Here is a 27,666-nt window from a genome sequence, read left to right on the forward strand (position 1 = left end):
AAAAATAAAAAAAATCGTGGAGAGGAGGGGGGGGGGGGGGGGGGGGAGGGTCGGATTTTTGCTCATAACACATTCGTAATATTTCAAGTGCTCTTTGTTTTTAAAATATCCTCAAAACCCCAGTCTTTTCAAAATTGCTTTTCAGTATATCTACTTGTATTTTCTAACTTATCTCACTTCAGAGTATTTTTATGTTCCTACTTTCTTTTTTTTGCGCCTGGAGCACATTATTCACGTGGCTTTGGCGCATTATAAATATTCTTCTCTTTTCGCCCTGTCTCCCTTCTCTCCTTTCTTTAAAAACAATTTCCCCCCCCCCTTTCTTGCACCACTCGAAAAGGCTGCATCTACGCCAATCACTTCCATTTGTCATTTTCTGCAGTATTTCATAAGTGTAGAGTGATATGCTGGAAGCAGACTTTCTCTTAATTACCCAAGTGATTTACTTGCTGTTTTCTAGCTCGAAATGCATGAATTCCTGAAAGAGTAATACGGATAAGAATTGTATCTTTTTAATAAGTCAAATGAATCAATAAGAGTAAAATTATGTTTTTGCTTGAAATGATGTTTTATTTCTTTTTGCATCACATCATGCATTTACTGTCTTTAAAAAGATTTGTTGACTAGTATAATCACCATGATCCTGATGAAATCGCACGTAGGAAAGCGACCGCCGCGAACAAAGCTAGAACAGACGTACTCCAAAACTATAATATTCAGTGTTAAAAATAAAATCGCATTGATGTTCGTATTTGAACTAAAGTCAGATAACTGGACATATCATTAGTATGCAAAGAAAGTATTGCAAATTACTAGAAAATAGGGAAGACTAAAACAACAAAAACTAAAACAAATAAAGAAACAAACCACCCATATAAAAAATGAATTGCAAGAATCATTAAATTTGTTAGAGGATGTAATACTTACAATCAGGAACAAAACACCAATGAGAGTGGCCTTTGCCTTTACATCAAGGTCTTTAGGAACTGCAATAACAGCATAATTCAGAAAGAGAGGATGAGACTTTTATTTTTTTATATTTTTTTCTAATCTTTTGACAGGGTAGCCCATTCACCAACAAGTAGTGGTCTTCCATGGGGCCCTGAATAAACATAAACATATTTACATCGTTTATAACGTTTATACAAAACAGTTAAACAAAATAATACTCATTTGCAAAATAAACATATATCATCAACCTAGTAAACAGTAATGTCAATAGGAAAATATTGATTAAGTTGCAATTATGTGAATAAGTCATATTAATATTACAGAACATGCACGTAGTTTATGTTCGGCTGAGCCATTCACAAATTACAACTCTGTTTAAACAATCTCTTAAATGAATTGAAAGAGGAAGCCGTTCTCAACGAATTATCTAGCTTATTCCATTCAAATATGGAAGAAACAATTGGGCTACACTTATAAAAATCAGTGTGAAATCTAGGCACACGTAAACATCCACTGTCTATTTGCCTTGTATGATGCTCATGCACATCAATAGGATTGATTAAGCCTACCTGAAGGTAAGAAGGTGCCAAGTTATGAACGCATTTATATATCATCATAACGCGACTTAACTCAAACCGCTTGTCTACACACAGAGAAATAAAAGGTGTTCTTGGGGAGTAAAACGAAATTGGAAAAATAGGGCGCCGCTTTTACACCTTTTAGGGAGTAAAACACGGAAATACGCAAGGGTGTACATTTGAGGGATGTAATTTTACACCCTATTTGAGTCAGACGAGCTCTGATTGGTCAGTGCATATGCGCATGCGCTACAGTATTGGCGCATCGTGTCAATATAGGTACTGCCATATGATTTTTAAAAAGCATAATTCACATATTTTAGTCATGTTAGGGGAATTATCATGTTTCATTTGGGCATATTATTTGTGTGAAAGTTATCCGATCAAGAATAAGGGGTAGTACCGAGGGTTATATTTGATAATTTAATGAAATTAGCAGAAGTGTTGTTTTACTAACTAGTACATAATTGTCTTCTTATACGTGTAAGTAAAGGGAAGAAATTCGATAGGGCAAGATTGTGTGTTTAGGTAATTCCATTACATTTGAACCGATAACTCCAGCCATAAGTTAGTTCTTACAGTCTGCACTTGTGTTGAGTTCACACTAATTGTTGTTTAGGTGAGCATTAAAGCCTTTCAACATGTAACTCGACATTCTGGTCTGATTTCTTTAGAGCAGTGAAACGTAGACAAAAGGGTGAGAATCAGTGACTGTTAGGTGATTACGAAGCATGGATAATTGATTGCTCGAGGGATGATCAATTGGTCGATGCTGTGTATAAAAAGGGTGTAGATTTACTCCCCACATGGTGTGGAATCGATCATAAAGGGTATAAAATTTAATCCCACTGGTGTAAATTTGAACCCATTTTTCAGGAAAATGGAACCAAAATGTGTTAAATGAGCACCATTGGGTGCAAATTTCACTCCTTTAAGGGAGTACAATCATAACCTTGGGGTGCAAATTTACACCTTTTAATGAAAAAAAGTACTTTACTCCCTACATTGGGGAGTAAATTTACTCCCTGAGTGGTGTCACTTATGCGACAAACAGTTACTCCCTATATGGAGTCAATTTACACCTACTTTTCTCTGTGTGTAGTGTCATCCATTTACTTGTAAACAAATTAGCCGACGGTGTGTCATATGTCTTGTTCAATATTATTCTTGCGGCCCTCTTTTGAATTTTTTGCAGCTTAGTTGTATGAGAATGAAATCTGTTCGACCATACAACAGAGCAGTAATCTAATCGTGGCAACACTAGACTGTTATAACGTAACTTTAAGGATTTTTGAGGCAAAAAACTCTTTGCTCTCTTTATCATGCTAATGTTTTTTGGGGTAAGTTTACTTACGTTTTCGATTTGTTTAGACCAATTCAATTCTTCATCTATCAAAAGTCCAAAGCATTTGGTGAATTTAACTCTTTTGATCAAATTGCCATTTAATGAAATGGTGAAAGATTCAATTTTCTTGAGATTAGCATGAGAGCCTATTAACATGACACAAGTTTTTTCAGTGTTAAGAACAAGACGATTTTCCTTAATCCATGCCATGACTCTGTTTTATGCAACAGTTAATTTTTCTTCCACAACAGTTGCATCATTTGCACTGACGGTAAGTGTCGTATCGTCAGCATACATATCTATGATACCTTCAGGAGTACATTCAGGTAGACTATTAACATATATTGAAAATAAAAGGGGACCAAGAATTGAACCTTGTGGCACACCTAATTTGATGGTTGATGGATGCGGAATGGCTCCTTTGAATTGGGTCACTTGTTGTCGATCCCCTAAATATGATTTGAACCAATAAATAGTCCTATTACTACAACCTATACAAGCTAGTTTATGTAGAAGTAGCTCATGGTCGACAGTATCAAAAGCCTTACGAAGATATATGAAGGCAACTCCAGAAATTTCTTTGTTATCAATATTCAACGACCATTGATTTACAAGTTTTGCAAGGGCAGTAGCTGTTGAATGTTTAGGTCTAAAACCAGACTGATTAGGGTGTAGTAATTGATTCTCGTCCAAGAATTCACTGAGTTGTTGGTGGACCGCCCTTTCTATAATTTTACTCACGATAGGTAATATTGAAATAGGGCGGTAATTATTCAAAGAAGAAATATCTCCAGATTTGAATATTGGTACTACCCCATCCTTTTTCCATTCACGTGGAACAACTCCTGTAGACAGGGATTTGTTAATGATATCACAAAAAGACTCTGCGGTAACATTCTTCGTCATCTTTAAAAGTTTACAGCTGATGTGATCTTCACCGGTTGCTTTATCTATGCTCAGATTATCAATCTGTTTCAATACAAAATCCTCAGTAATCATATTCAAATTAAATTGCGAATGAGTTGGACCAATATTATTGTCCTCGTCTACTCTCAGTTGAGACGTATTCCTTCGCAAGTCCTTTGTAATCTTAGTAGCATTAGAAATGAAAAAGTCATTAAAAGCTTCAGCAATATTTGCATTGTCTGACACATTAGCACCATCAACATTTATGCTATTGGGAGAAATAGGTAATGACTTAGGCACAAGGTTTCTCAAGCATCTCCACATTTGCTTACTATTGTTATGATTTGGCGAGATCTGGTCTGCATTATATTCTCTTTTTCTTTTCCTCATGAGATGAATAACTGTAGGCCCATTCTTTAGATATTTGTAGGTGTCCCAAAGATCATCACTTTTGTTAGCTTTAGCAGCTTTGAGAACTTTATCACGTTCTGTCATAAGCTTAACAATCTCGTCAGATATCCATGGACATGCCTTTTTTCTTATCCGCTTTTTACATACTGGTATGTGCTTGTTGATTATATTATTGAATAGAGTCAACCACATATCCCACGCAACGTCAACATTATCTATATATTTTATGACCTGCCAAGGAATACTTCTCAATTCACTGTAAAATTTAGAAAAAATATAAGATTTTTAAACGAGCCAAATTCTGCGTATTCAGATTTGTTATGGATCTTTGCACTAAAATCGCGAACCGTATACACCAAATAATGATCACTTATGCTAGTTTCAAATATTCCCTATTCATTGTAAAGTTCCTTGTCTGATACAAATATCAAATCAATTAAAGTAGAAGAGGTATTTGTAACTCTTGTGGCAGTATCAATTAGCTGACTTAGCCCGTACATATTTGTATAAAACATTAACTTTTCAGCATTCAGATCAAGTTGGTGTGGCATACAATCACAATTGAAATGACCTAAAATAATACAGCTCATATCTTCCGAGAGAGCAGAGTCCAAATTTCCGTCTAATTCTTCAAATCATGTAGTCTGAAGGATAAAGTGCTAGATTTTGTCGCTATTGTTGTCCATATTGATGGTCTTATTTACCAACTGTAGCAGGATGATACCGCTCTTCCTGCGCGCACTGCAATACATCCTTTCACGGTTACAAGAGTGCGCATGCCCCGACATGGGCGCCATTTTAAATTACGAGTAAACAACTAGTTTACTCGTTAACAAAAATGGCGCCCATGTCAAAATGATGTGATGGCGGAGCGCAGGCAGTGTGACGCAACAATACATGCGCATCTGAAAACATTGATGACGCAATGTTTACTCGCAAATTAAAATGGCGGCTTTAACCGTGAAAGGGTGTATTATTATTACCGTACCATTGCCATTGCAAGGCGCTCATCTGATGCATCTGGATGAAAGGGACATAATTGGCAATACACCTTCTCCCAGCACCGGGCAAGGATTGAACTCAGGACCTCTCAAAAGCGTTAACGAATATATACCACAGTCACGAAATTGCTCTGACATGGTTAAGATATTTAAGATCTGTTTGTGTCCTTCCTCTAAAAAAAAGTACGTAAGTTAATTTGTTTTAAGTGAGGCGCGATGGCTCAGCAGTGGTAGAGCAGTGGTCTCGTAACTAGGAGGTCCCGGGTTCGAAACCAAGTCGATGCACCAGTGCCCTTTGGTAAGGCATCAATCCTGATTACCAAGTACCTCGGAGAGGACTTAAAGCCTTCGTCCCCTGGTTGCCCACTTACAAGCACATGCTTTCTTAGCAGTCAGGTAAAACAAACCAACCGACCAAGTTTATTTTAGTGGAAGGTGCATTTAAGTTGAGGGTAAAAGATAATATACAGGTACTTACAAGTCATACCAAAGAGATCAGCGTTGATGAAGTATTCCTTTACACAACCAGACCATTGTTTCTGAATCACACCTAATTCATCTGTCAAGTCATTCGACATCACCTAGTAGGTAACCATGGTAATAGAGAAAAAAAGATTTCATTTACTCAAATTATACATTTGGATGTGATAAAATTGCAGTCACAGCCACTCTCCTCTTTTTACTTCTCCCCATCTTTCCTCTTCCACTTCCTCCCTCCCCTCCCTTGCGCCCCCCCCCCTCTCTCCACCACCACTACTACCCCCGACCACACCCTCCTCCTTCTCCTCCTTCTTCTCCCCTCCTCCTTCTCCTTCCTCTCCCCTCCTCCTTCTCCTCCTTCTTCTCCTCCTTCTTTCCCCTCCTCCTTCTCCTCCTTCTTCTCCCCTCCTCCTTCTCCTCCTTCTTCTCCCCTCCTCCTTCTCCTCCTTCTTCACACCTCCTCCTTCTCGTTCCGTATACCTCTTCCTCCTGTTCAAACTCACCCCTTCTCCTCCTCATTCTTTTCCCCTCCTCCTTCGCCTCCTTCTTCTCCCCTCCTCCTTCTCCTCCTTCTTCTCACCTCCTCCTTCTCGTTCCGTACCTCTTCCTCCTGTTCAAACTGACCCCTTCTCCTCCTCCTTTCCCCTTGTCCTCTTCTTTAATCTCTTTCCCTCTCCTACTCCCCTTCTCCTCAACACTCTCTCTCTCTTTCTTTCTCGCTCTCTCTCTCTATCTCTCTCTGTTTGTCTGTCTCTCCCTCCCTCTAACTCCCTCCCTTTCTCTACCTTCTTTAAACATCATCTTATTTGTTATTTCCCCCACCCTCCCTTCTCTCTTTCTCCCTTTTCTCTCATTGGTTCCTTTTTTGTCATTCGATGGGGGGGGGGGGGGGGGGGGGGGGGGGGGGGGGGGGGGGGGGGGGGCTGGTGGTGCCCCCTGTAGCTATAGGTCATTTACTTTGAAGTCGAGATCACTACTGCAGCATACTGACTGACACGAACAACACGGTCCTCTGATCTTCAGTATCGGTTTCTTATCGGCATCGAGGACGTCCAGATGAGGGTACCACCAACTCTTTCTAGAAGTTTAAAAAAAAAAAAAAAAAAAAAAAATTATCATGTACAAATTAGTCTCACAGATAGAGCATGAATCTTACTCGGCTTATTATATTTACAATAAGATTAATATATATTTTTTATCGGAAGACAAGATAATTAGAAGGGGTTTGAATAGGAAAGGTCCATATAAGGTAAAATAGAGTGACGTGAAGTTAAAGTAGGGAAAGAAAATAGAAATTGGTTTGGGGAAATGAAAAGGCGTGCGGAACGAAACTGAAGAAAACGCTGTATGAGAGACGGGTGAGGGCGGCAGGGAGATATCGTGTGGATGACAGGCAAAGAAGAAAGAAAAGAAGACAAATCCAATGAAAATGATTAATGGAAGAAAAGAAGGAAGGAAGAATACATACGTTAATAAAATAACATTTAAAGCGACCCTAACAACTTCGGATAACCAACTTAAGAGCTATTCCAATACCATTTTGTATTGCCGATTCAAGTCATGTTCGGATCAAGCTATATATACTTGTAATGTTTGCACATTTCAAAAGGTAATGCAGAAAACTATTGAATTTGCCATAGGTTGATTTTATTTATCGAAAGTCTTTACGACCGTATTCTTGTGTAGGCACTGAGGAAACTCACGTCTGCTTCCCATAGCCGATGATGTTACCGGGCGGTGCTTCTACTTGAATGATGAAAGAACAACAGTCAGTGTTCGCACACCAGCTGCATCCAGCACAGCACTGGAAGGGTCGAACAATCTTTATCACCTCCTATAACAAGTGATGAGTATAAAAGAGAGAGGGTAGATGGATGGATGGGTTGGTATGTTGGATCGCAAATGAGTTTGAGTTTGGTCATGATAGGTCACCCTGGGTCAGCTAGGTCGAGTCAGATCAACACGATCGCACAGACTTTCAAGAATTCAGCTCAAGTTGTAATATCAATGCCCTGTTGTACTACCTATAGAGATTATGTTTACATGTGTGACGCACAAAGCTATACTGAATTGGTTGATTTTTGTTAACTTCTTGAAAGTTTTGGCGATTGTGTTGATCGAATTTTATTTTTTATTTATTAAAATATATTTATTCAGGATAACAAGAATCAGATATACATTATAGATACAAAATCTTTTTTACATCATGGTCCTGAACAGGATAAAAATGTAGTACACGGAAATATAAATTATGAATATCACAAAAGCTCACAAGCAAAGGTCAGAACAGTATAAAACTAACATATAAGAATAATACGCATTAAAAGTAGTAAAAAGCACAAAACAAAAAGCAAAACCGACAATGTAATAATTGAAACTAACAGCGGAAAAAACATACAATCACTTGAATAAAAGGCATTAAAATATCACCCAAAAAATTAGAAACGGAGAAAAGATACAAGAAAATTGGTAGAAAGTGAAGGAGCAAAGAGAGAAAGAAAGAAAGAAAGAGAGGAGAGAGAGAGAGAGAGAGAGAAATAAACCCATGTCAAGAGCAGTAAATGAATCGGCATTGTATCACACAAGTTTAACAAATTGTCCTTGTACATACGTTTAAAAACATCGATAGATTTAGCATTTTGAAAAGCAGAAGGTAAACTATTCCAGATTTTACCACCAGCGTATCTAAGACAATTCTTAAAACATTCAAGATTAGGCTTGGGTAAAACAACATTCAGCGTATTATGTTAGGCTAAATCAGTTCAGACCATGTTAATTAAGATCAGGCCGATTCGATTCAAGTCACTTGAGGTCAGGTCAGATTAGGTCGAGTATAGTCCAATTATTCTCCCTTAGTACCAAATCTATAAATATATAGTCACATTAATTGTATAGCGCGTAATACTAGGTTTTTTAAGTGCTTTACATTGTAATTAGTATTACCCCCGGTCATCGGATTCAGCTGCTAATGCGCACATGATAGTGTAAACTCTCCGCTCCCTGGGTAGTATTCCGGACAGGGGCCATTTTACGAGCACACACGTGCCAATCCAGCCACATTACAGTTCGCATCCTACCGGGTACCCATTGAAAACATGGGTGGAGAGTGGCAAATGTTGATTAATGTATTGCCAAAGGGCATTAGTGTCGCAGTGGGACTAGAACCACGAACCATGTGATTCACAGTCCGGTGACATATCCACTATTATAAACCTCACTTAAGAAATCCAGCCATCTGATTGGTCGAAATTGCAGTCGTGATTACAGGGAAAATAATAAAATCTTGCCGCGATACCCATTGGTTTACGTGTTAAAATGTTCTTTGAGCGAGCGCGGACACCATACAGTGTTTTTTGTCTGCGATTCCCAACTGATCGACAATTTCAGTCATTTTGGTCGGTTATAAACAGACAGCTTCTCAGATCTTCCGTGATGTTTTAACGAATCTTTACTCGATAAAAGGATAAGGTAAGAATTCTTGGTAGATTTTGTTTGAATTCGGCATATAAAAGGGATATTGACTGCTTTAATACTCGAGGACTGGCTGGGAGGGGGCCGGGGGTAGCAGTCGATATTTCTATACTAATTGTTACTAACCCTTTGTTCATTATCAACGACATGGATATCGAATCCCCTACACGCCTGGCACCAGAAACGATGACATAAGCTTGATTCTACGGAGAGAAATCAAGATGAGTGTACAAGCACTCAGTGTAAGACATTCAAATTGCAGTTTCAAAGAGAATGGAACTGAGTGCTTATATTACGATTAGATCGGCCATTTTTCAATCTTTGCTTGAACATGATAATGAAAAATGCATGTTAATTTGGGTATTGTAATTGTGTATTTGTGTATTGGAATAATAACTGCATACGTCCCATAAGTAGAAGGAAACAAAATTGATTGGAAAGTTTCATGACCGGGGTTCATGATCACTATAGTGCAAATTATGTGAATGGTATGATTTTAGCATTGCGAGTCTTTTGATTATTTTTGTAACTGCAAACCTCGCTCAAATCTATCCCACCATGGAAAGCCTTCAAAGATTACAGTATTCATGTTTTCAATTAGTATATATTCCTTTTTCCGGTTTTCTTAGATTAAAAAACATATGTTTCTAATTATTTTCTTCATTTAAACAAAACATCTATTATCAAAGAAACCCAGTAGATCTAATTAAAAATGGATTAAAATGAATCTAAAAACATCAAATGAACATAACATAATGTACGCGGTGCTACATATATCATATAAATAATAAAGTTTACACATCTATTACAAAATGGATAGATTCTGTTTTGTTTCCGATAAAGTCCCTCCTTAGCATGGATTAAGCTTACAATTATAATTATGAGAGTTCTTACATGTTTGAAACATGGTGTTTGATAGCTTTATGATTTCAGTGTTATAAATTATACAAGGAAGCATACTATATGAGTAGAATAATGATCAAACTCACCTTCGAAGGCAAAGAATATTTGTTGGCCCATAGAATTCTTGATGGCATACTTGTTCGCTATCTCAATGGTTTTTCTGCCTGAAAGTAAAAGGACATCGAGAAACAGGGATGGAGAGGTGAGGTTGGATAACGGATAAAGATCAAGCCAGTATATTTATAAATGGGAGGAAAAGACAGACAGAAAACGGGGGAGGAAAGGAAAGGGAGAAAGTACTAGGCGAAAGTTGAAGAGAGATAGAGTGGGAGAGGAGACAGATAAGAGATAGAGAGAAAGAGAGAGAGAGAGAGGAATAGAGAAAGAGAGAGAGAAAAAAAGAAAAGGAGAAAGAGAAAGAGAGAGATAGAGAGAGAGAGAGAGAGAGAGAGTGAGGAGAAAGAGAGAAAGGGAGAGAGAGGGGGGAGACAGAGAGAAGAGGGAGAGAGAGGAGAGAGGTGAGAAGAAAGATTGACAGGAGAGGGGGGGAGAGAGATGAGAGAGAGAGGGGGAGAAAGGAAGAGGGAGAGGGAGAGAGAGAGAGAGAAAGAAGGTATCTACCAAGCTAAAAATGAATTCGGCGTAAACTGACGCAAAGCGTCATGCCATTGCCGAAATACGGGTGTCGATATCATTTGTAGATTTGCATAATGAAGTGAGAGCGACAAAATTTTCATCCTAGTTTTCAATAACATATTTAAATATGTGTATGTAAAATGTAGTATCACCAGTATAGCCCCATCGGTCTACATCAGTATTAATACTGCATTTCCCGCATGCCTTTCACGTTTATTACCCTAGCATAGCTAAGTAGGCCAGCTCATTTAAAACACTTGGATTAAGAGGGACAGTTGCGGGTAAACACCTTGTCCACTGAACACGTATTTGAACTCAGGACCTCGCGCATGAGAGACGAGAGCCTTTAAAACTAGATCACAATGCTCCTACCACAATAAGATTATTACTATTTCAATATTCATAAACCAATATCTATATTAAAAACATTAAGGAATAATGGTAATGCATTCATAAAATGCATTGCTTATATGTAGGTAAATAATTATATGCATGTAGGCAAATATAAAAAATTGTAAAACGTTAGTGTGATTCTTTTTATGTTCTATGTGCATTGTATTTGTAAAATTATTGTAGCTTGTAACAAAGCCAATGGAAACAGAATTTCTATGTATTACCGCGGATCAATAAATATAAAATTAAAATGAAATATATTTGGAATTGTTATCTACATGTAGTTTGCAGGCAAACAACTTTGCAAGGCGTTGCGTTTAACAGTGTCTGCCATGTGAGACTATGTTGCGTTATGTTGACACAACCAGAGACTGACAGAGTTGGGCTCTGCTCAAGGCTATAAGAATAATTGTGGTAAAGTGTCAAATTAGAGTCTGTGGTTGCAGTCTTGTTGTTACCTTCGGATATATCGACGATTTGGTGAATGAGTACCTGATCGAGCTGGGTAAGGTACTCGAGACCGGGAGGACATCCCACGACCTCGCTTGGATGGGGTTTTGTAATCCATTCCGCCTTCTGACCCGGCTGCATCTCGATCTGTGCAAGAGAGTACATGTAATGATCATTGGATCTCCTTCAGTTCAGCTACAGTGAAGTGAAAGTTTAATAGTGGTGCCGGTACAAGAATAATCTCTGAGCTGTTCCACATTCCCTTGGGGTAAAATACATCGCAGTAGCAATGAAGCTTGCAAACATTTCACATCTAACTAAAAAACAGTTGATTTCTTCCACCGAATATTTTCGCCCATATGTTTGTGAAGCCCCATATAATATGATCTATATTTTTAGCAGATGTTGAGTTCCGGTATTAAATGAAATATATTTCGAAAGAAAGTGGCTCAAATCAATTATGATAATCGGTGGTTTTGGTTTGGCAAAATGTAAATTTTCTGACCAAAACTTTCAAAAGAACACATTTGATTTAAACCTTGCATCCCCTATTCTCGGTACGCGGTCGGGACTATACAAGCTCCATTTTCTTCTCATTATTTTTGCTCATTACTCAACTGCTTTTCCTACCGAATACGTCTGACAAACATGATTATTCTGTAGTATTAAACATTCAGTAGAGGTTCGGTTTGAATATGTAGAATTTATGTTCCATCATGCCCAGAACTCAACGGTCTTTCAGCAATAATACATAATTCTGTACATGCATTCATTGTAACAAAACCGCAGTTACATAATTAATCTTATTTAGCGCATAATTAAGACAGGGCATAGAGTATAGAACAGATTCAACATAATTATAACCAACATATCAGAGTGACTAAGAGTTGGTTATTGAATAAAATGAACGGTAGCGGATGACATTACACAAAATATATTCGGTATTCTCACATTCATTCACTGTCATTATCATACACCGTAAACGGCGTAAAGCAATATAAACAAGTTAATTGGTCTTTGCAAAATTTGCCCAAGCACTTACCGCTTCAAAGTTCGGTGCAGCGGCCATGTTTGTATTCTCTGCGTAATTCTCTAGAAAGTTGGCAATAATATATGAACAAAAATTGGAATGTCACATGACTGTTTCACAATACGATATTACAGTGTGGTTCTAAAATATAATTTATAATACCCACATTATGGAAAGCACTTGGTTTCTTTTCCCCCATGGTCTCTTAATTTAACGCAGTGTATATCAAATTAATATATTCTTCCGTAAAATGATTTTAAGACCAATCTACTCTATTCTTTAAATTCCGTTATCATTAATATTTCTATTACACGGTTACTGTAGTAGAAAAAGGCTATGTTAGTAATGCATTGTGATTAAACTTTAATATATATATATATATAAATTAGCCCTCCATAGATTACTTTACTGGATATTTATTGGATAAAGTCAAATTAACAAAGAAACAAACAAAAAGTTACATTGTGTTTGACTCACTTGGTCACAAGTTGGTTCTCTTATTTTTGTGTATACAAATGAAAATTGAATTGACTGCCATTTAATAACAAATTGTCTATACATACCAGATAAATTATAAATATATCCTTCACTCTCATAATATTGAACAACCTTTTTTGTCTTCATTACACTATACAGGAACCTTTTTGTGTGTGATGAAACTTGATTACAAGAGAATTCTTGAGACCTAAACTATACAGTTTGAATACTAAACCCGGTGCTTATCCTGTTGAAGGACAATCCTGCGACAACTGCTCCGCGACTATTTTCTACACTTACCGAATTCTCAACTTCAATTCTGAACCCTACACTATACCTAACCTTTAACCCTAACCCTAAATTATGATCTCACAATTTGTCTTTTGCATCATATTGGTATTGAATTGAATATATAATATATTACACTGTTGGTCATAAAGGTGGAATAATTATTTTTACCCCAATTTATGGAATGATTTTGACAATGATTTATTCCTAATAGATCTAAATAATAGTATACATTCTCAGATTTAATTGAATAATAATTTGCGAGTGTTTGTTTTGCGTGACTGTTAAAGCATGTGTGTACTACTATGCTAATCAACTAGGGGACCTACGTCCTTAAGTCATAACTGACAGTAATGAGGATTAATGCCTCATAAAAGGGCACTAATATAGCACATCGACACGGTTTTGATTCTGGGGCCTCACAGTAACGAGACCATTGTTTAGCCACTGAATCATGACTATATGCAGCGGGGGCTAGGGTATGTCGCTGCCCCCCAAAAAATACAAAAAACAAAGAAAATGCAATAAATTATCAATAATTCATTGCATTTTCCCCCGGTCCCCAACAGGAAAAATTCCTCTGCAGGGCCATGCATTATGGTGAAGGCATGCCAACATAGAGGATTTTTTTAATGTTAGGGGTCGGGGCAAAATGCAATCATGAATTATTGATAATTTATTGCATTTTCTTTGTTAATCATTAATCCAAACAAAAAGAATATAATCGTCGGATTAATCTATAGACCCCCTCATAGGCCGGCATACAAATTTATTTTGTGAAGATCTAGATAAATGCCTTCACGCTCTTACAGGGGAAGGTAAACACTTATATTTAATGGGAGACTTAAACATTGATCTTTTATCTCATAGTAGCTACCATGATACACTTCTTCATATTACTTATTCTAATAGTTGTTATCCACATATAAATAAACCAACCAGAATTGACGGTCAATCTTCAACCCTTATAAACAATATTTTTTCTAATATCTTTGATAAAAGCATTACCAGTGGATTAATATATTCTGATATATCTGATCATTTGCCAATTTTTTTTATATGTAATAATGCAATTACAATGAAAGAGTCAGCTAAATCACACATGTACAGAAAAGAAACATCCCAAAATATTCAATCTTTCAAAAGTGATCATTCAACGGAAGAATGGTTGGACGTCTTTCATGAATAAAATGCAGATGAAGCATACGAAATTTTTAATACAAAATTGCAGATATATTATGACAAAAATTTCCTCTAGTGTCTGCGAACAAGAAAAATAAGCGTTGTAAAATGCAATGGATAACTAAAGCAACTCTACATTCGATACACACAAGTAATAAACTGTATAAGGTTTATCTAATGAACTCAACTATTCATAACAAAAACAAATATAAAACATACCGAAATAAATTAACTAACACCATTCGAAATTCTCGTAAAATTTACTATTCCGACAAACTTGATAGAGCGAAATCAAATATGAAATCTACTTGGGGGATTATTAAAGATTTGATTGGAAAGAAAACTAAAAAATTGCCTAATGATAATTTTACAATACATGATAGAGTTATAAAGTCTGAAGATGTAGCCGATACCTTTAATTCCTATTTTGTAAACATAGGACCTAATTTAGCAAATAAACTTAATACACCGAACGAAAATTTGACTACATTTCTTCTATTCCTGAACTTTCAAATTCATCACTGTTTTTTTCAATCCCACAGATCCTAATGAAATAACCGAAATAACAAAAAAACTAAAATTAAGTAAATCACAGGGTCACGATAGAATTAGTGCTTTCTATCTTAAACACGTCATACACTTTATCGCTTGTCCTTTAACTCATATTTTTAATCTATCAATTAATACCGGGAAATGTCCCGAGTCCTTGAAAATTGCTAAGGTAAATCCTGTTTTTAAAAAAAGACAATCCTCACGAAAATAGTAATTACAGGCCTATTTCTATTCTTCCAAGCATATCCAAAATCCTAGAAAAGATTATTTACAATAGGCTTTATAAGCTTTTAGATTTTATTTTATTTTATTTTATTGACCAATATAAAAACATATAAATAACAATATACATGATAACATGAGAAAATAACATTGGGTGAATCGCCCTGCTCAGCTGTGCCAGTACAGCACAGCTGTTCTACCGAGGGGTCCAGTTTACAATACAAAACAAATGAGAGAAAATGATATATCACAAATTAAATTCTTAACATATTGGTATAATATAAAAACATCGTTTACACAGTATCATATACTTTTCATTTCCTAAATCTAAATCAATATGGCTTTAGAAAAGGACATTCATCTGACCAAGCTTTAGTAAAATAACGAATGCTATGGCCAATAAAGTACATGTTATAGGAGTATTTATGAATTAATCAAAAGCCTTTGACACACTGGACCACCAAATTTTACTGAAAAAACTTTACTGTTATGGAATTCGTGGAGTTGCACTGTCATGGTTTGAGAGCTATTTATCTAACAGAAAACAATATGTAATGTATAATGATGTTTTGTCCAGTTTCCTCCCTACCAAATGTGGAGTTCCTTAAGGATCAATTTTAGGCCCTTTGCTTTTTCTATTATATATTAATGATTTAAACCAATACAACACCTTTATTATCATTTGTCCTATTTGTTGATGACACCAACATCTGCTGTTCACATCCTAATTTAAACACTTTAGTAAATACACTTAATAATGAGTTACCTAAATTATCTCTATGGTTTCATTGCAATAAGTTATCCCTTCATATAAATGAAACAAATGTTATGTATTTTAAGCAGGCAAATTCTCATGTCATTGACTTTATACCTTACAACATAAATATAGATAATGTCCCTCTCGAAAGAAAGAGAACAACAACATTTTGGGTGTCATTATCGATGAAAATCTAAATTGGAATAAACATGTACGTCATATCACTACTTCTATTTCTAGGAATGTTGGTTTATGATATAAAATGAAGAAATTAATCCCATGTTATACGCTTGTTATGCTTTATAATTCATTGATATTACCGTATATTACATATTGCAATTTTTTGTATGGGCCACCAGCGCCAAAACCAAAAATCAACTCTATGTATTTATTGCAAAATAAAGCCCTTCGTATAATGTACAGGTTCAGCGTATTTGTCTCACACAAGTCCATTATTTTACAAACTGAAAACCCGAACAGTATTTGATATAAATTCGCTACAAACTTTACTGATCATGTTTAAGTATTTAAATAATATGCTCCCGCTTTCATTTCAGAACTTTTACACTATGAATAAAGCCATTCACCCTTACCCTACCCGTAATTCCTCCAATTTTCATCTAGTGAACCCGAAATTACTTATTGCCCATAGATCCATAAGACACCATGGTCCTGACCTATGGAACTCTCTCCCGGAATCTATTAAATCATGTTGCTCCCTCTACTCATTTAAGGCCAAAGTTAAAACGATGTTATGATCAGAATATTCAAGGTAAAATTTATGTGTCAACTCTTCAGTCTTTATCATAATGCCATCTCTTATTTCATTCGAATCATTATCATCATCGTCATCATCATCATCATCACCATTATCATCATCATCTTCATCATCATCATCCTCATCTTCATTTTCAATATCATCAGAATTTGTATTTTCAATTACCTATCCGTTTCTGCTTAATTAATGTGTTAATCTATTTCATGAGTTTTTTCTGGGGCTGTCGTATTATCAAGCAATCTGCTTACAATGACAGTCCTTCTTCAGCAAATAATTGTATAATGTTTTATAATGTTTGGGGAAATTTAGTATTTATGACAGTTTATCATTTTGTTTTTTGAAAATAACACATTATAATTGATATCTTTGAAAAAGCTAGTATGGATAATTATGATATTGTTGTATTAGGGGATCTTAACTATGACCATAAAATCTATGAATACTTGTGCGATAATCCTATTAACCTACTGGAAAACTTGTTCTCTTTACGACGAATGATTTTAAAACCTACGAGAGTAACAAGTACCTCATCGAAATGCTTAGATCACATTCTTAGTTCTCTACCGGACAAGCACTTAATTAGTGATGTTGCTAAAATAGCCCTAAGTGATCACTATTTGATTTATACATGTATCAATTCACAAAAAGGAGTGAAAGTAAAACATAAAGTAGTTCGTTGAAATGTGGACTAAATGGAAAACCTCTTTCGATGAAGTTTGCAATAGTCATGCTCCAATGAAAGAATGTAGAGTTAAGGATCGTCACAATCCATGGATTACTTCTGATGTTGTAAAACTTATGTATAAGAGAGATTATTTAAAAAAGAAATATGACAAGCTCAAACTACCTCATATTTTGTCTGAGTATCGTCGGACGCGGAATAATGTTACTAAAGTTATTAAAAATAAAAAACGAAAATATTTTAGTACTGTTACAGAGAAGTATAAAGGTGATAGTAAGAAATTATGGAAAGAAAGAAATAAGTTTATAGGACGGAAATCTACCAATACAGATATCCCTAATAATTTGAATGGTGATGATTATAATGAATATTTTGTAAATATAGGAAAGCAAATTTCGGATTCATTTCAAAATGATGTTTTTTATATGGAATCATCCTGATAGCACATACACTTTCGGATTCCAATCAGTAACAGTTGAAAAGGTTAGAAAGATCCTTTCCCAGCTATCGAGTGACTCAAGTCTTGATATTTTAAATTTTGATACCAAACTACTAAGAATAGCATCGCCTTATATAAGTACCTCTCTGAGTGTATTGTTTAATGAAAGTCTGTTAAGCGGATTTATACCGGAAGACTGGAAGATTGCTCGAACCACTCCCATTTAAAAGGGTAAAGGGGATTCGGGTGATATGACTGATTACAGACCCATCTCGGTGGTATGTCACTTAGCAAAATTACTGGAAAAAGAAATTCAGAGTCAATTACTTTTATATCTTCAAAAACACAACTTTATAAATATTGATCAATATGCTTTCTTACCGAACCACTCGACAACAACATGTTTACATAATATATTAGATGATTGGTATGATTCTTTTAATGAACGTGAAATGGTTGGTACTTGTTTCCTCCATATATCGAAATGTTTTGACTGTATCGATAATAAGTTATTACTGCAAAAATTGGAAAGATATGGTGTTCAGAATAATGAGTTGATATGGTTTTCAAACTACTTGTCTGGTAGAAAACAAACTGTTTATTGTCATGAGAAATTGTCTAATTTTAAGAGTCTGTCTATTGGAATAACCCAGGGCAGTGAACTGGGTCCATTACTTTTTCTTGTTTTTATTAATGATATAAGTGAATGTCTAAGATCATGTTCATGCCATATGTATGCTGATGACGTTGTTATATATATTTCTGAAAAGAATATCGAAGTTATTAGGGATAAGCTGCAGGCTGATCTAGAGGAAATTAGTAAGTGGTATAAAAGAAATAAACTAAAAGTTAATACTGAAAAAAACTTTACAGTATGTTATTGAAACGCAAATCGCAAACTATTCAGGATTTACACATTTCTTTGGATGGAAATAAAATCAAACAAGAAAAGAACATTAGGTACTTAGGAATTGAATTGGACGAAAACCTAACCTGAAAATCCATGTAAAGAAGCTCAATCGTTAGCTTATAAAATATTTTCTTTGAAAAAGGTCAGTAATTTCACCGATACGAATGTGTTGAATAAAATGTATAAATGTATAATCCAACCTATATCAGATTATGCATGCTCGATATGGGGGAATTGTTCTGTTTATAACAAGAACATTATTTTTAGATTACAAAAAAGAGCAGCAAGGATAGGTGAACGGAATTTTGATTTTAATGAAAGTGGTCTTGATATTGTTAAAAGACTGAAATGGCAGGTTATAGAAGAAAGACGTAACTATTTCCTTGCTTGTATAATGTATAAATGTATCTATGGCTACGCTCCATTACGTTTGTGCAATGCTATTGACATGGTTTTTGAACGGCATCCAATGAATACGAGATTGGCTAACTCAATGAGTGTTGTCCTTCCCAAGCCTAATATTGACATTTTCAAGAATAGTTTACGTTACGAAGGCGGCAAAGTATAGAATAATTTACCCTCTAACCTAAAAAAATGCACAATCCATCGACTGTTTTAAAAACATGTATAAGAAAACCTATTTCAGCAAATTATGAATTTTTATGTATTTTTTGTTATTGTTACACTCCTTTATGTTCCTAGAAATGAACCCCCAACCCCACTCCCAAACAAATTAAAAGATTAAAATTGAAATAAAGCCCGGCGGAGCCATTGTTGCAAGGTTATAAATCATTGCTTGTTATCGTAGTAGATAGGCGATTTCCTTGCATTCGCCTATCTACTACGATAACAAGCAATGATTTATACTTTAGACCCCATCGAGATATGAATTACGAGTTTTATCTTTTAAATATTTGTTCCTGCGTCATGTATCTCATTTATTTGAGTCGATATCGTCTAGATTTATAGTTGTGATCTATATTTAAGAAAATTATTTACTATAAAGGTCAGCATAATTCTACTCCCGTTTCTCACATCTATTCATCTGTCGTCTGTCTTGTTTCGTTTTTGTCTGTGTTTCAGTTCTGTTGCTCGTAGTATTTTCTTGTTTCTCTTGTTTATAGCCATTATTTAGTAGTCAGTAGATTTTATTATACTTATTAATGTTTATATTTTCTCAGTTGTTTAGTTAGTTTAGTTTGTCAGCATTTAAATGTATGCATTATTCTTATCTGACGAGTTTGTTCTTTTAGGACATACTCATAAGCTACTCATGAGGGACCTTAAATCTACAAGCCTTGCTTTCAACCAAGGTCACCTCATCTTTCTATTGGAACGCCATATTCTGTTAGCTTGTTATATTAATTCATGTCATATTTGTAAAGTGTGTTATGAAAGAAACATAAATAAAACTTGAACTTGAACTTATACCATTCGAGATCTGTATTTAAAAGGGATCCGGTAACTTTGTCTCAGATTCTGAAACAAAATTCTGGATTTAGCTCATGATGCAATGATAATTATACATTTTTAGGTCAGTCAGGAACCTCATGACTTTTACAAGCCGAACGCCCGTCTTATTATCAAGATATTTATGATTGGAATTACAAATTTTGAAAACCGTTCGCCTGACGGTTTTCATAACACTACAGTCTATTAGGGAAAACGAGTATGGTAAAACCGGTCACTCAAAGATTTTTACTTTTTTGAGGCACTTCTTGATCATTTTGAAGCGCGATTTTTTTAGGGCTTCAATATTACACCATATCACAGACACTAATAACACGTAGGGCCGTGTATCTCAGATTTAACAATGTTAAACGATACCTTTAAGTGATTGATTAAGAAACAAGCAACTGAATTGAATCAAACCAAAAAGGAATTCAAAATGATAAAGAACTTACCTGACAAAATCTGTAGAGTCCGTGATGTGTATATTCTGTACAACTGACTACTCTCAACTAACTAGGCGATGTGGTCATACAGCAGATACTAAGGTTCCATGGGTACAGTATTAGAAAGCGATTAGCCCAGTACTAGTTAGTTATTCATAATTGTATAACTAAGGGTGAAAGCAAACATTAATGTAGTCTACCTTTCCATACCGCATGAAAGACTCTGTCTTAACATCATTACAATCTGAGCTTCAGAATAGGCTTCAAAATAATTAATATGTATCGTCCTGCTCATCAAGTTAGCATTGAAGTGTGGATTTAATAAATCCTGAGTATTGAAATAACATAATTGTTTGCTTTTCCATCAAAGAAAACAAAATTAAATCATTTCGTGCATTAAATATTTTGTATATACATTTTTAAATTCTTAGACGTGGATCCAGGAAGAAACTTCAGCTTTTAGTCGAGTCTGGGGGCAGATGTCCCCGTCCTTATAATTAATAACCCTTTTTACACAAAATTATGCCCCCCCCCCACCCCCGAAAATTAATCAAGGATCCGTCATTGATTGAAGTAAATAGGGCTATGAAAATAACAAAGAGAAATATCATCATGCGTGTACAGAAAGATAACATAATGAATAACAACACATTTTCCGTAACACATTAATGAGTCATCAAGAACTATTAAGTATTACTTCAGTATGCGAACTGCTCCCATGGATTGATTAAATGGAAGAGCAAGAAAGATAAATAGATAGAAAGAGAGAGAGAGAGAGAGAGAGAGAGAAAGAAAGAGGGAGAGAGAGGGGGAGAGAGAGAGAGAGAGAAAGGGGGGGGGGGGTCGGAGGAACTTGACGATTAACGCCAGTGGTGTATGCAGTGTATATATTATATTCAGTGTGTATTTTTCTTTGATTTTCTTTTAATTTTCATATTATGTTCAAGCATTCATCATTCATTCGTCATCACATCATCATCACATCATCACATCATCACAGTAAGTAATACGCTAAGACTCCGCGGGGGGGGGGGGGGGGGCATGACGTCTCCGCGAGCCTTTGTATTCTATTGTTTTTTAATGAGATCGCCGACCGAAGTTGGTGCAGCTCTCTCCTCCTGAACCCTCCCCTCGGGGTACCGGTGCCCGGTGCCATCGTCCGCGGGAGAGTCTACTCTGCGCGATTGGCTATACTCCGCCCGAGGTCCTCCGCCGTGTCGACGTCCAGGGCGAAAACGCGATATGCATAATGCATGATATGCGTGACGACAGAGATACCTCATGCATATTCAACATTACATCCGTATGAAAGAGGCACACGACAGATGACTATCAACTCGCCTAATAGGCGTAGCAAATTTACGATGCAACGGGTCGGGCTTACCCCCGAGTAAATCATCTTGCTATAGGATATGCTTTGTAGTAGCTGAACAAGCCAGGGAGATACACGGGGCTTCGCTTCCCCTCGACGTCCAAACTTAGAGACCTATTTCCATCATTATTGCCGCGATTTTTATATAGTTTTCGTGAATAGAGGTATGAAATCAAAGCTTATTTTGTGATTATTACGGCCATGTTTACTGAATTTCGATTATCATTTTCTAAAGGAAAGTTTTCACAAGAAAATCATTGGACTGACAGTTCAGTCGCAAGCTGCCTTCAGTCAACACACATACAGTACACACACAGTGCTGCTGCTGCTGTCGGCGCGGCCGATACTTTGACTGAGTGAGCTAGAGTAGAAGAGTATGGGGGGCCAAGCAGGCCAATATTCGTACAACTATACAGTCAGACCGCAGCGTGCGCGATAATGAGGCTGTACGCTGATTTTTATTCAGCGTCTCTTTGGTGATCTCGTACATTCACGTTTGCTGAAATTCACGAGATTTTCCGTGAGATTTGTAAGGGTGTACATGCAGCTGCTTTTGTGGTTGATAACTTCAGTCGACATGGCAGCACGCAACGGTAATTACTCTCGAGATTTTCAGCTTCAGTTTGATATGAAACTTGCCATGTTTCACAATTTTTAAACTATACTTTTTCACCACTTTTATTGTCATTATTTTTATAACATTTCAACAGCTATTTTGTACCCGGAATTTCGCTTTTGGTTCCTGACTGTAGAGTCGACTACACAGTTCAATTGTTCTAGGAGACAAAGTACACGCATCCATTCTTATTCTTTTTGTTGTATCTTTATTGGTACTCAGTGCTTCCATTCATGCCTTAAATTCAAGCCAATTTCAGTTCCATAAGGCTGAATCACAGTAAAATCACGGCATTACACATCTCGTGCAGCACAGGTAAAACGATGGCGTCTCAATAACTACCTGTTTTGTTGTTGTTCGTTTGATATTATAAAACCAAATGGCTCTTCTACGGTGTCTTTCAAAAAATGACAATAAAGCAAATTACATGCTTAGTCTCGAACACTACATCACCTCCCCCCAGTTGCAGGTATAATTCTGCAACGATAATTAACTGTTAACGCGCCTGACGACAAATGACTCACACTAGATCAGTTTCCTTTCTTCGGATCTTTATTCAATGTTCAATCCAACTAGTGTCGTAACAATGACAACTTTGGATCTGTAGCGTAGTCTTGTAGCGGTTCACTAAGAGAAAAGATAACAAATCTTCGTCATAAATAACATGCTTTAGTTAGAACAAAGACTATTTGTATGTTTAAAGCAATGAACAACAATATATGTCATCTATTGTAATCTGCTTGGAGCATGTCTGTAATAAACTCAAATGGATGCATTAACCTTTTTATATCAGAGTAATGAATTCTGTTTCTTCTACTAGCATCATGTATATTAGTACTATTCTGAAACTGAACCTTCTGAATCACATACATCAAGGCTATTACATCTTGATTGCTTATTAATGAATTCTTCCCACAAACAACATCATAAACGCTCTTAAATGATAACGTTTAAATTACAAAGGACCTGGGCCCCCTTTCCAGCACTACAATACATGAATGTAGTAAACAAATTAAACTGATCCATTACTATATACCCATACTGGTACATGCAAAACTTATCACAGCTTATCATTTATACTGTAACCCATAACTGGTAAATATGAACTAAACTAAATGATTACCCAACTGTGCATCTTGCACTTTCTCCAATGAAACATGAATAGTTCAACACAACAACACGGTCCCTTATCCGACCTAATTTACATGAATTAACATATTGACTGCCATTATACCCTTGGCATTCTATCTTATCAATCGTACAATGTATATATTATAAACCATATAAATGCTTCTTGTAGCATACTGAATCATTAACCATAACTGTCTGATCATATGCACTCTATACACTCCTTGGTACAACCCCCTCTGCTTAAGGCCCTTTTACACTTTCACGGATTGCATCACGGATCATCCCGGATCGTCGCTCCGGGATCATCCGTGTTATCTCCGGCATTACCGTGTATACACCGGGGAGGCATCCGGCGTGATCCTTGGCGTACCGGCATATCCGGGGAAAAATTAAGCTTGCTTAATTTTTCATCCCGGAGTTCGCGGATGAAACAATCCATCCTCTTCCCTGTAGGCACCGTGTACCTCCGTGTAGCCGCCGAATACATCCGGGACAGTCCGTGTGGTCACCGGGAGGTCCGTATTAACACCGGTTTCATCCGGGTTTGAAATTCCGTATATCAAATGAGCGCCTACAAGCTCAAGTCACCCGTCAACATTCCGGAGATATCCCAATAGACAACGTACACCTCCGTGTAAGGACCGTAAAAGTACCCAGTAGCCTCCGTGCTCTTCCTTGAAATCCGTGTTAGCTCCGTATGCGTTTCCGGCGTGGTCCGCGTTGCTACCTTGTCTGTCCGTGGAGACACCGTACTTGCCCGTGTATACACCCAGTTCGGAACGTATCCACACCGGCATCGAGAAGAAATCGTGGAGTCGCACGCCGGAACACCCCGGATTAAGATCCGGGATGATCCGTGATGCGATCCGTGAAAGTGTAAAAGGGCCTTTAATAGCACACACATTGTAATGTAACCCTATTCATACAATGCGTTTCATAGCCCCATAGCAACACATAGCAACACATAGCCTTCTGTACATAACGTTGCGTTAATCATCCAAAATCAACTCACTATTTGCACATAATTCACAGGAATAAACAATCGTATGAAACAACTATTTTCCTATATTTGACAGTAAATCAGTTATCTACAGGAATCATGTATCGTAGCTTACCAACTATTTGTTCATCCGGAGCAAAGTCATGAATTCTGTGGTAACAAACATCAAGTCTGATGCCTTTGACTAGGCTTTCTGTTGCACATATTTTCTTAACGCCACCGATGGCGCTATTCAAGTTTGGCGCCGCCACAGATGGCGCCATACAAGTTTCGCGCCGCTACATTACCTTTTTAAAGGAATTGGAGCACATTCTGTACACTTGTTTGAATGTGTACTATATAAGTTTGGATACTTATGGAAAATATTTTTTAAATATGTCTGTGTTTATAATGTATGAGACAATGTACTACATGTATGTTTATACTGTAAGAACAATTGTGTTCCTATTCATCATTTTGTATAATTATGAGGATCTGAATAAAGGCAAAAAAGCTTTTCAAAAAAATAAAATTATATGACTTTAATATTGTGATAATTTCTTGTAATGTGAATTCATGAGGAAGGAAATAAAATATCAGTAAAACAAAAATAAAAAATAACTTTATACCTTCCTCTATTGTTGTTTCGATTATAAATTGTTATATGAAAGAAAAATGTATATACAATCATGTATAATTTGAGATTTTCCTATGTTTATTGTTCTTTGATTAATGTAATTCATGAAGTGTTTTGTATCGAAGATCTTGTTTTATATGACTTATTGTGATAATTTCTTGTAATGTGAATTTATGAGGAAGGAAATAAAATATCATTAAAAAAAAAATTAACAAAGCAGTGGTCAAGACTTAACTGTAATTAACATGTAACTCCAAATATCAGTTAAAATTATAACAAACCTCTTATACTAAGATAAACCTTAAATGTGCTACCATCAAACAAAAAATACCCTTTTTTGGATTATTACACATATCAACTGATGTTCACTGTTACCTTTCAATGCTTAATACCTTGTTAATCCTGTTTTATTCAACAGAAATGTATAAATAAATCATAATAAACTTAAACTTCCAATTCTTTGTGAATTTGTCTTTCTTTAAGTAGTATCATCTGTACATAAACTTGTTTAACTTTAACCATACTTCTGATTCTGAAACATATGTATACATCTATCAACAAACAAATAAACAATCAAACAAAATATTCAACGTCAAACATTTCTTTCCAAATATCTACCAAAGTAGGTAGTATCAACTCAGTCTGATCTACAACTATATGCTCGTAACTTTTGACGTATACTCTAATTTGCATATCGATCTTCGGTATAACCTTTTTTTACCTTATGATTGAAAGTTTAAAAAAAATTAAAATTTTTATGCTCTGAACCACATTTACTCTCTTGTTGTTGTTTTTTTTCTTCTTTTTTTCTGTTTTTAAATGTAAACATGACTAAAACATCAACATCACATTCTTCTAATGAAATTATATCCTGGCTCCTTGGCGGGGAATCGAACCCCGGTCTTCCGCGTGACATGGCGGAGATACTCCGGACACTATACATGAAATTGTATACTTAAAACTCTCGAAATCAGCAATTTCCATACAGTAACAAAGTTTAATACTGCTGTGAATATACCTTTGGTTTATACAAAATAAACCTTGATCTAAAAAAGACATTCCCAAATCAAAGTGATTAAATGCATACTCTGTAACAGAGTTATATCATACTTTCAGCTTCATTCATAAAGTCATAATATATGACTGTTGGCATACACGTTAAATCAAATTAACATAAACCATTATAACTTTTCAAATAAATGTAAAATCATCCTTCATCTTCAAATAAATGTTTGCTTGGAAATTCTACTTTATCAATCTCCTGATTTGGTTAACCATAGCAACTTTGCTCATTTAAACAAAACCTGAATTTGCATACAAAATACAAACTTCTTAACTCTGCCTTAAATCATCCTTTGTAGCATTTTTGAACAAATTCAAATACCATCCGTTTCTTAATCATATGAACCTTTATCAAACAGATTGAAACATTTTTCCTTTTCAGAACACATGCATCTCAAACAAATACTCAATATCAAAAGACAATACATGTAATAAAATGATCATCTTAGCGGGAAATGGGTCATAAACATGTTTTAACTCTACTCCTTGACTCTCTTCTGTGCATTTTAAAGTCCATAGAAATAAATAACTTTCTCTCTGTAAACCGAGTCCATAGGATATTTAATTCAGTCTATTCATATCTTGCTTCTCCAACTATTTCTCTTAAAGTCATCATCAGATTTCCTTCACTGTTATTGTTTTTAAAGTTAAATTATTACTTGTAAAGGCATCACCTCGTCGACTTGTTGCATTCGTGTCATAATTCAGGCATAATACTGATGATGTCAGATTTGATGAAACGAAGATAAATGAAATCCCCGCGTTAACAAGATCCTTCTCTTGGCTCAATGAACTTCTCCACATTTAAAGAACTTATTAATTGTAGGCAGCGCATGGCGTGCACCTACTATATCACAAACTGAAATAAAATGGGTGAATCCATTACACAGGCACTTTCTGGCTTGATGACAGCGTTACACAAAATAATTCTCCTTGATTTATCAATAAATCGCTCACAAACTCTGGAACTCCATATGAGTGCTTGGCTGAGATTTCAGACTCGTTGAAACACATAACATATTTACAAATGTGCTCTACATGCACATACATTCTCAAACTGAGATCCATTAAATCACTTTTCCGGCTTCGATGGCAATTGTTGCTCCAATAAAATACACAATTTCGTAGTTGG

The 27,666-nt window shown here is 35.9% G+C and overlaps 1 protein-coding gene across 1 annotated transcript; it reads right to left on the reverse strand.

Moving 5' to 3' along the window:
- Nucleotides 1-322: 322 nt before the first annotated feature.
- Nucleotides 323-24,653, reverse strand: LOC105437008 (phospholipid scramblase 2-like). The gene is made up of 10 exons (XM_030987429.1): nt 24,485-24,653; nt 12,568-12,617; nt 11,534-11,672; nt 10,133-10,210; nt 9,270-9,346; nt 7,376-7,506; nt 6,630-6,750; nt 5,671-5,773; nt 928-986; nt 323-478 (listed from the first exon to the last, which is right to left on the reverse strand). The coding sequence occupies exons 1-10, from the start codon at nt 24,651-24,653 to the stop codon at nt 443-445; spliced, it is 963 nt and encodes a 320-aa protein (XP_030843289.1). The 3' UTR covers nt 323-442.
- Between the last annotated feature and the right edge of the window lie 3,013 nt (nt 24,654-27,666).

The sequence above is a fragment of the Strongylocentrotus purpuratus genome, unplaced genomic scaffold, assembly GCF_000002235.5.
Source record: "Strongylocentrotus purpuratus isolate Spur 01 unplaced genomic scaffold, Spur_5.0 spur5_scaffold_16, whole genome shotgun sequence".
NCBI lineage: Eukaryota > Metazoa > Echinodermata > Echinoidea > Camarodonta > Strongylocentrotidae > Strongylocentrotus > Strongylocentrotus purpuratus.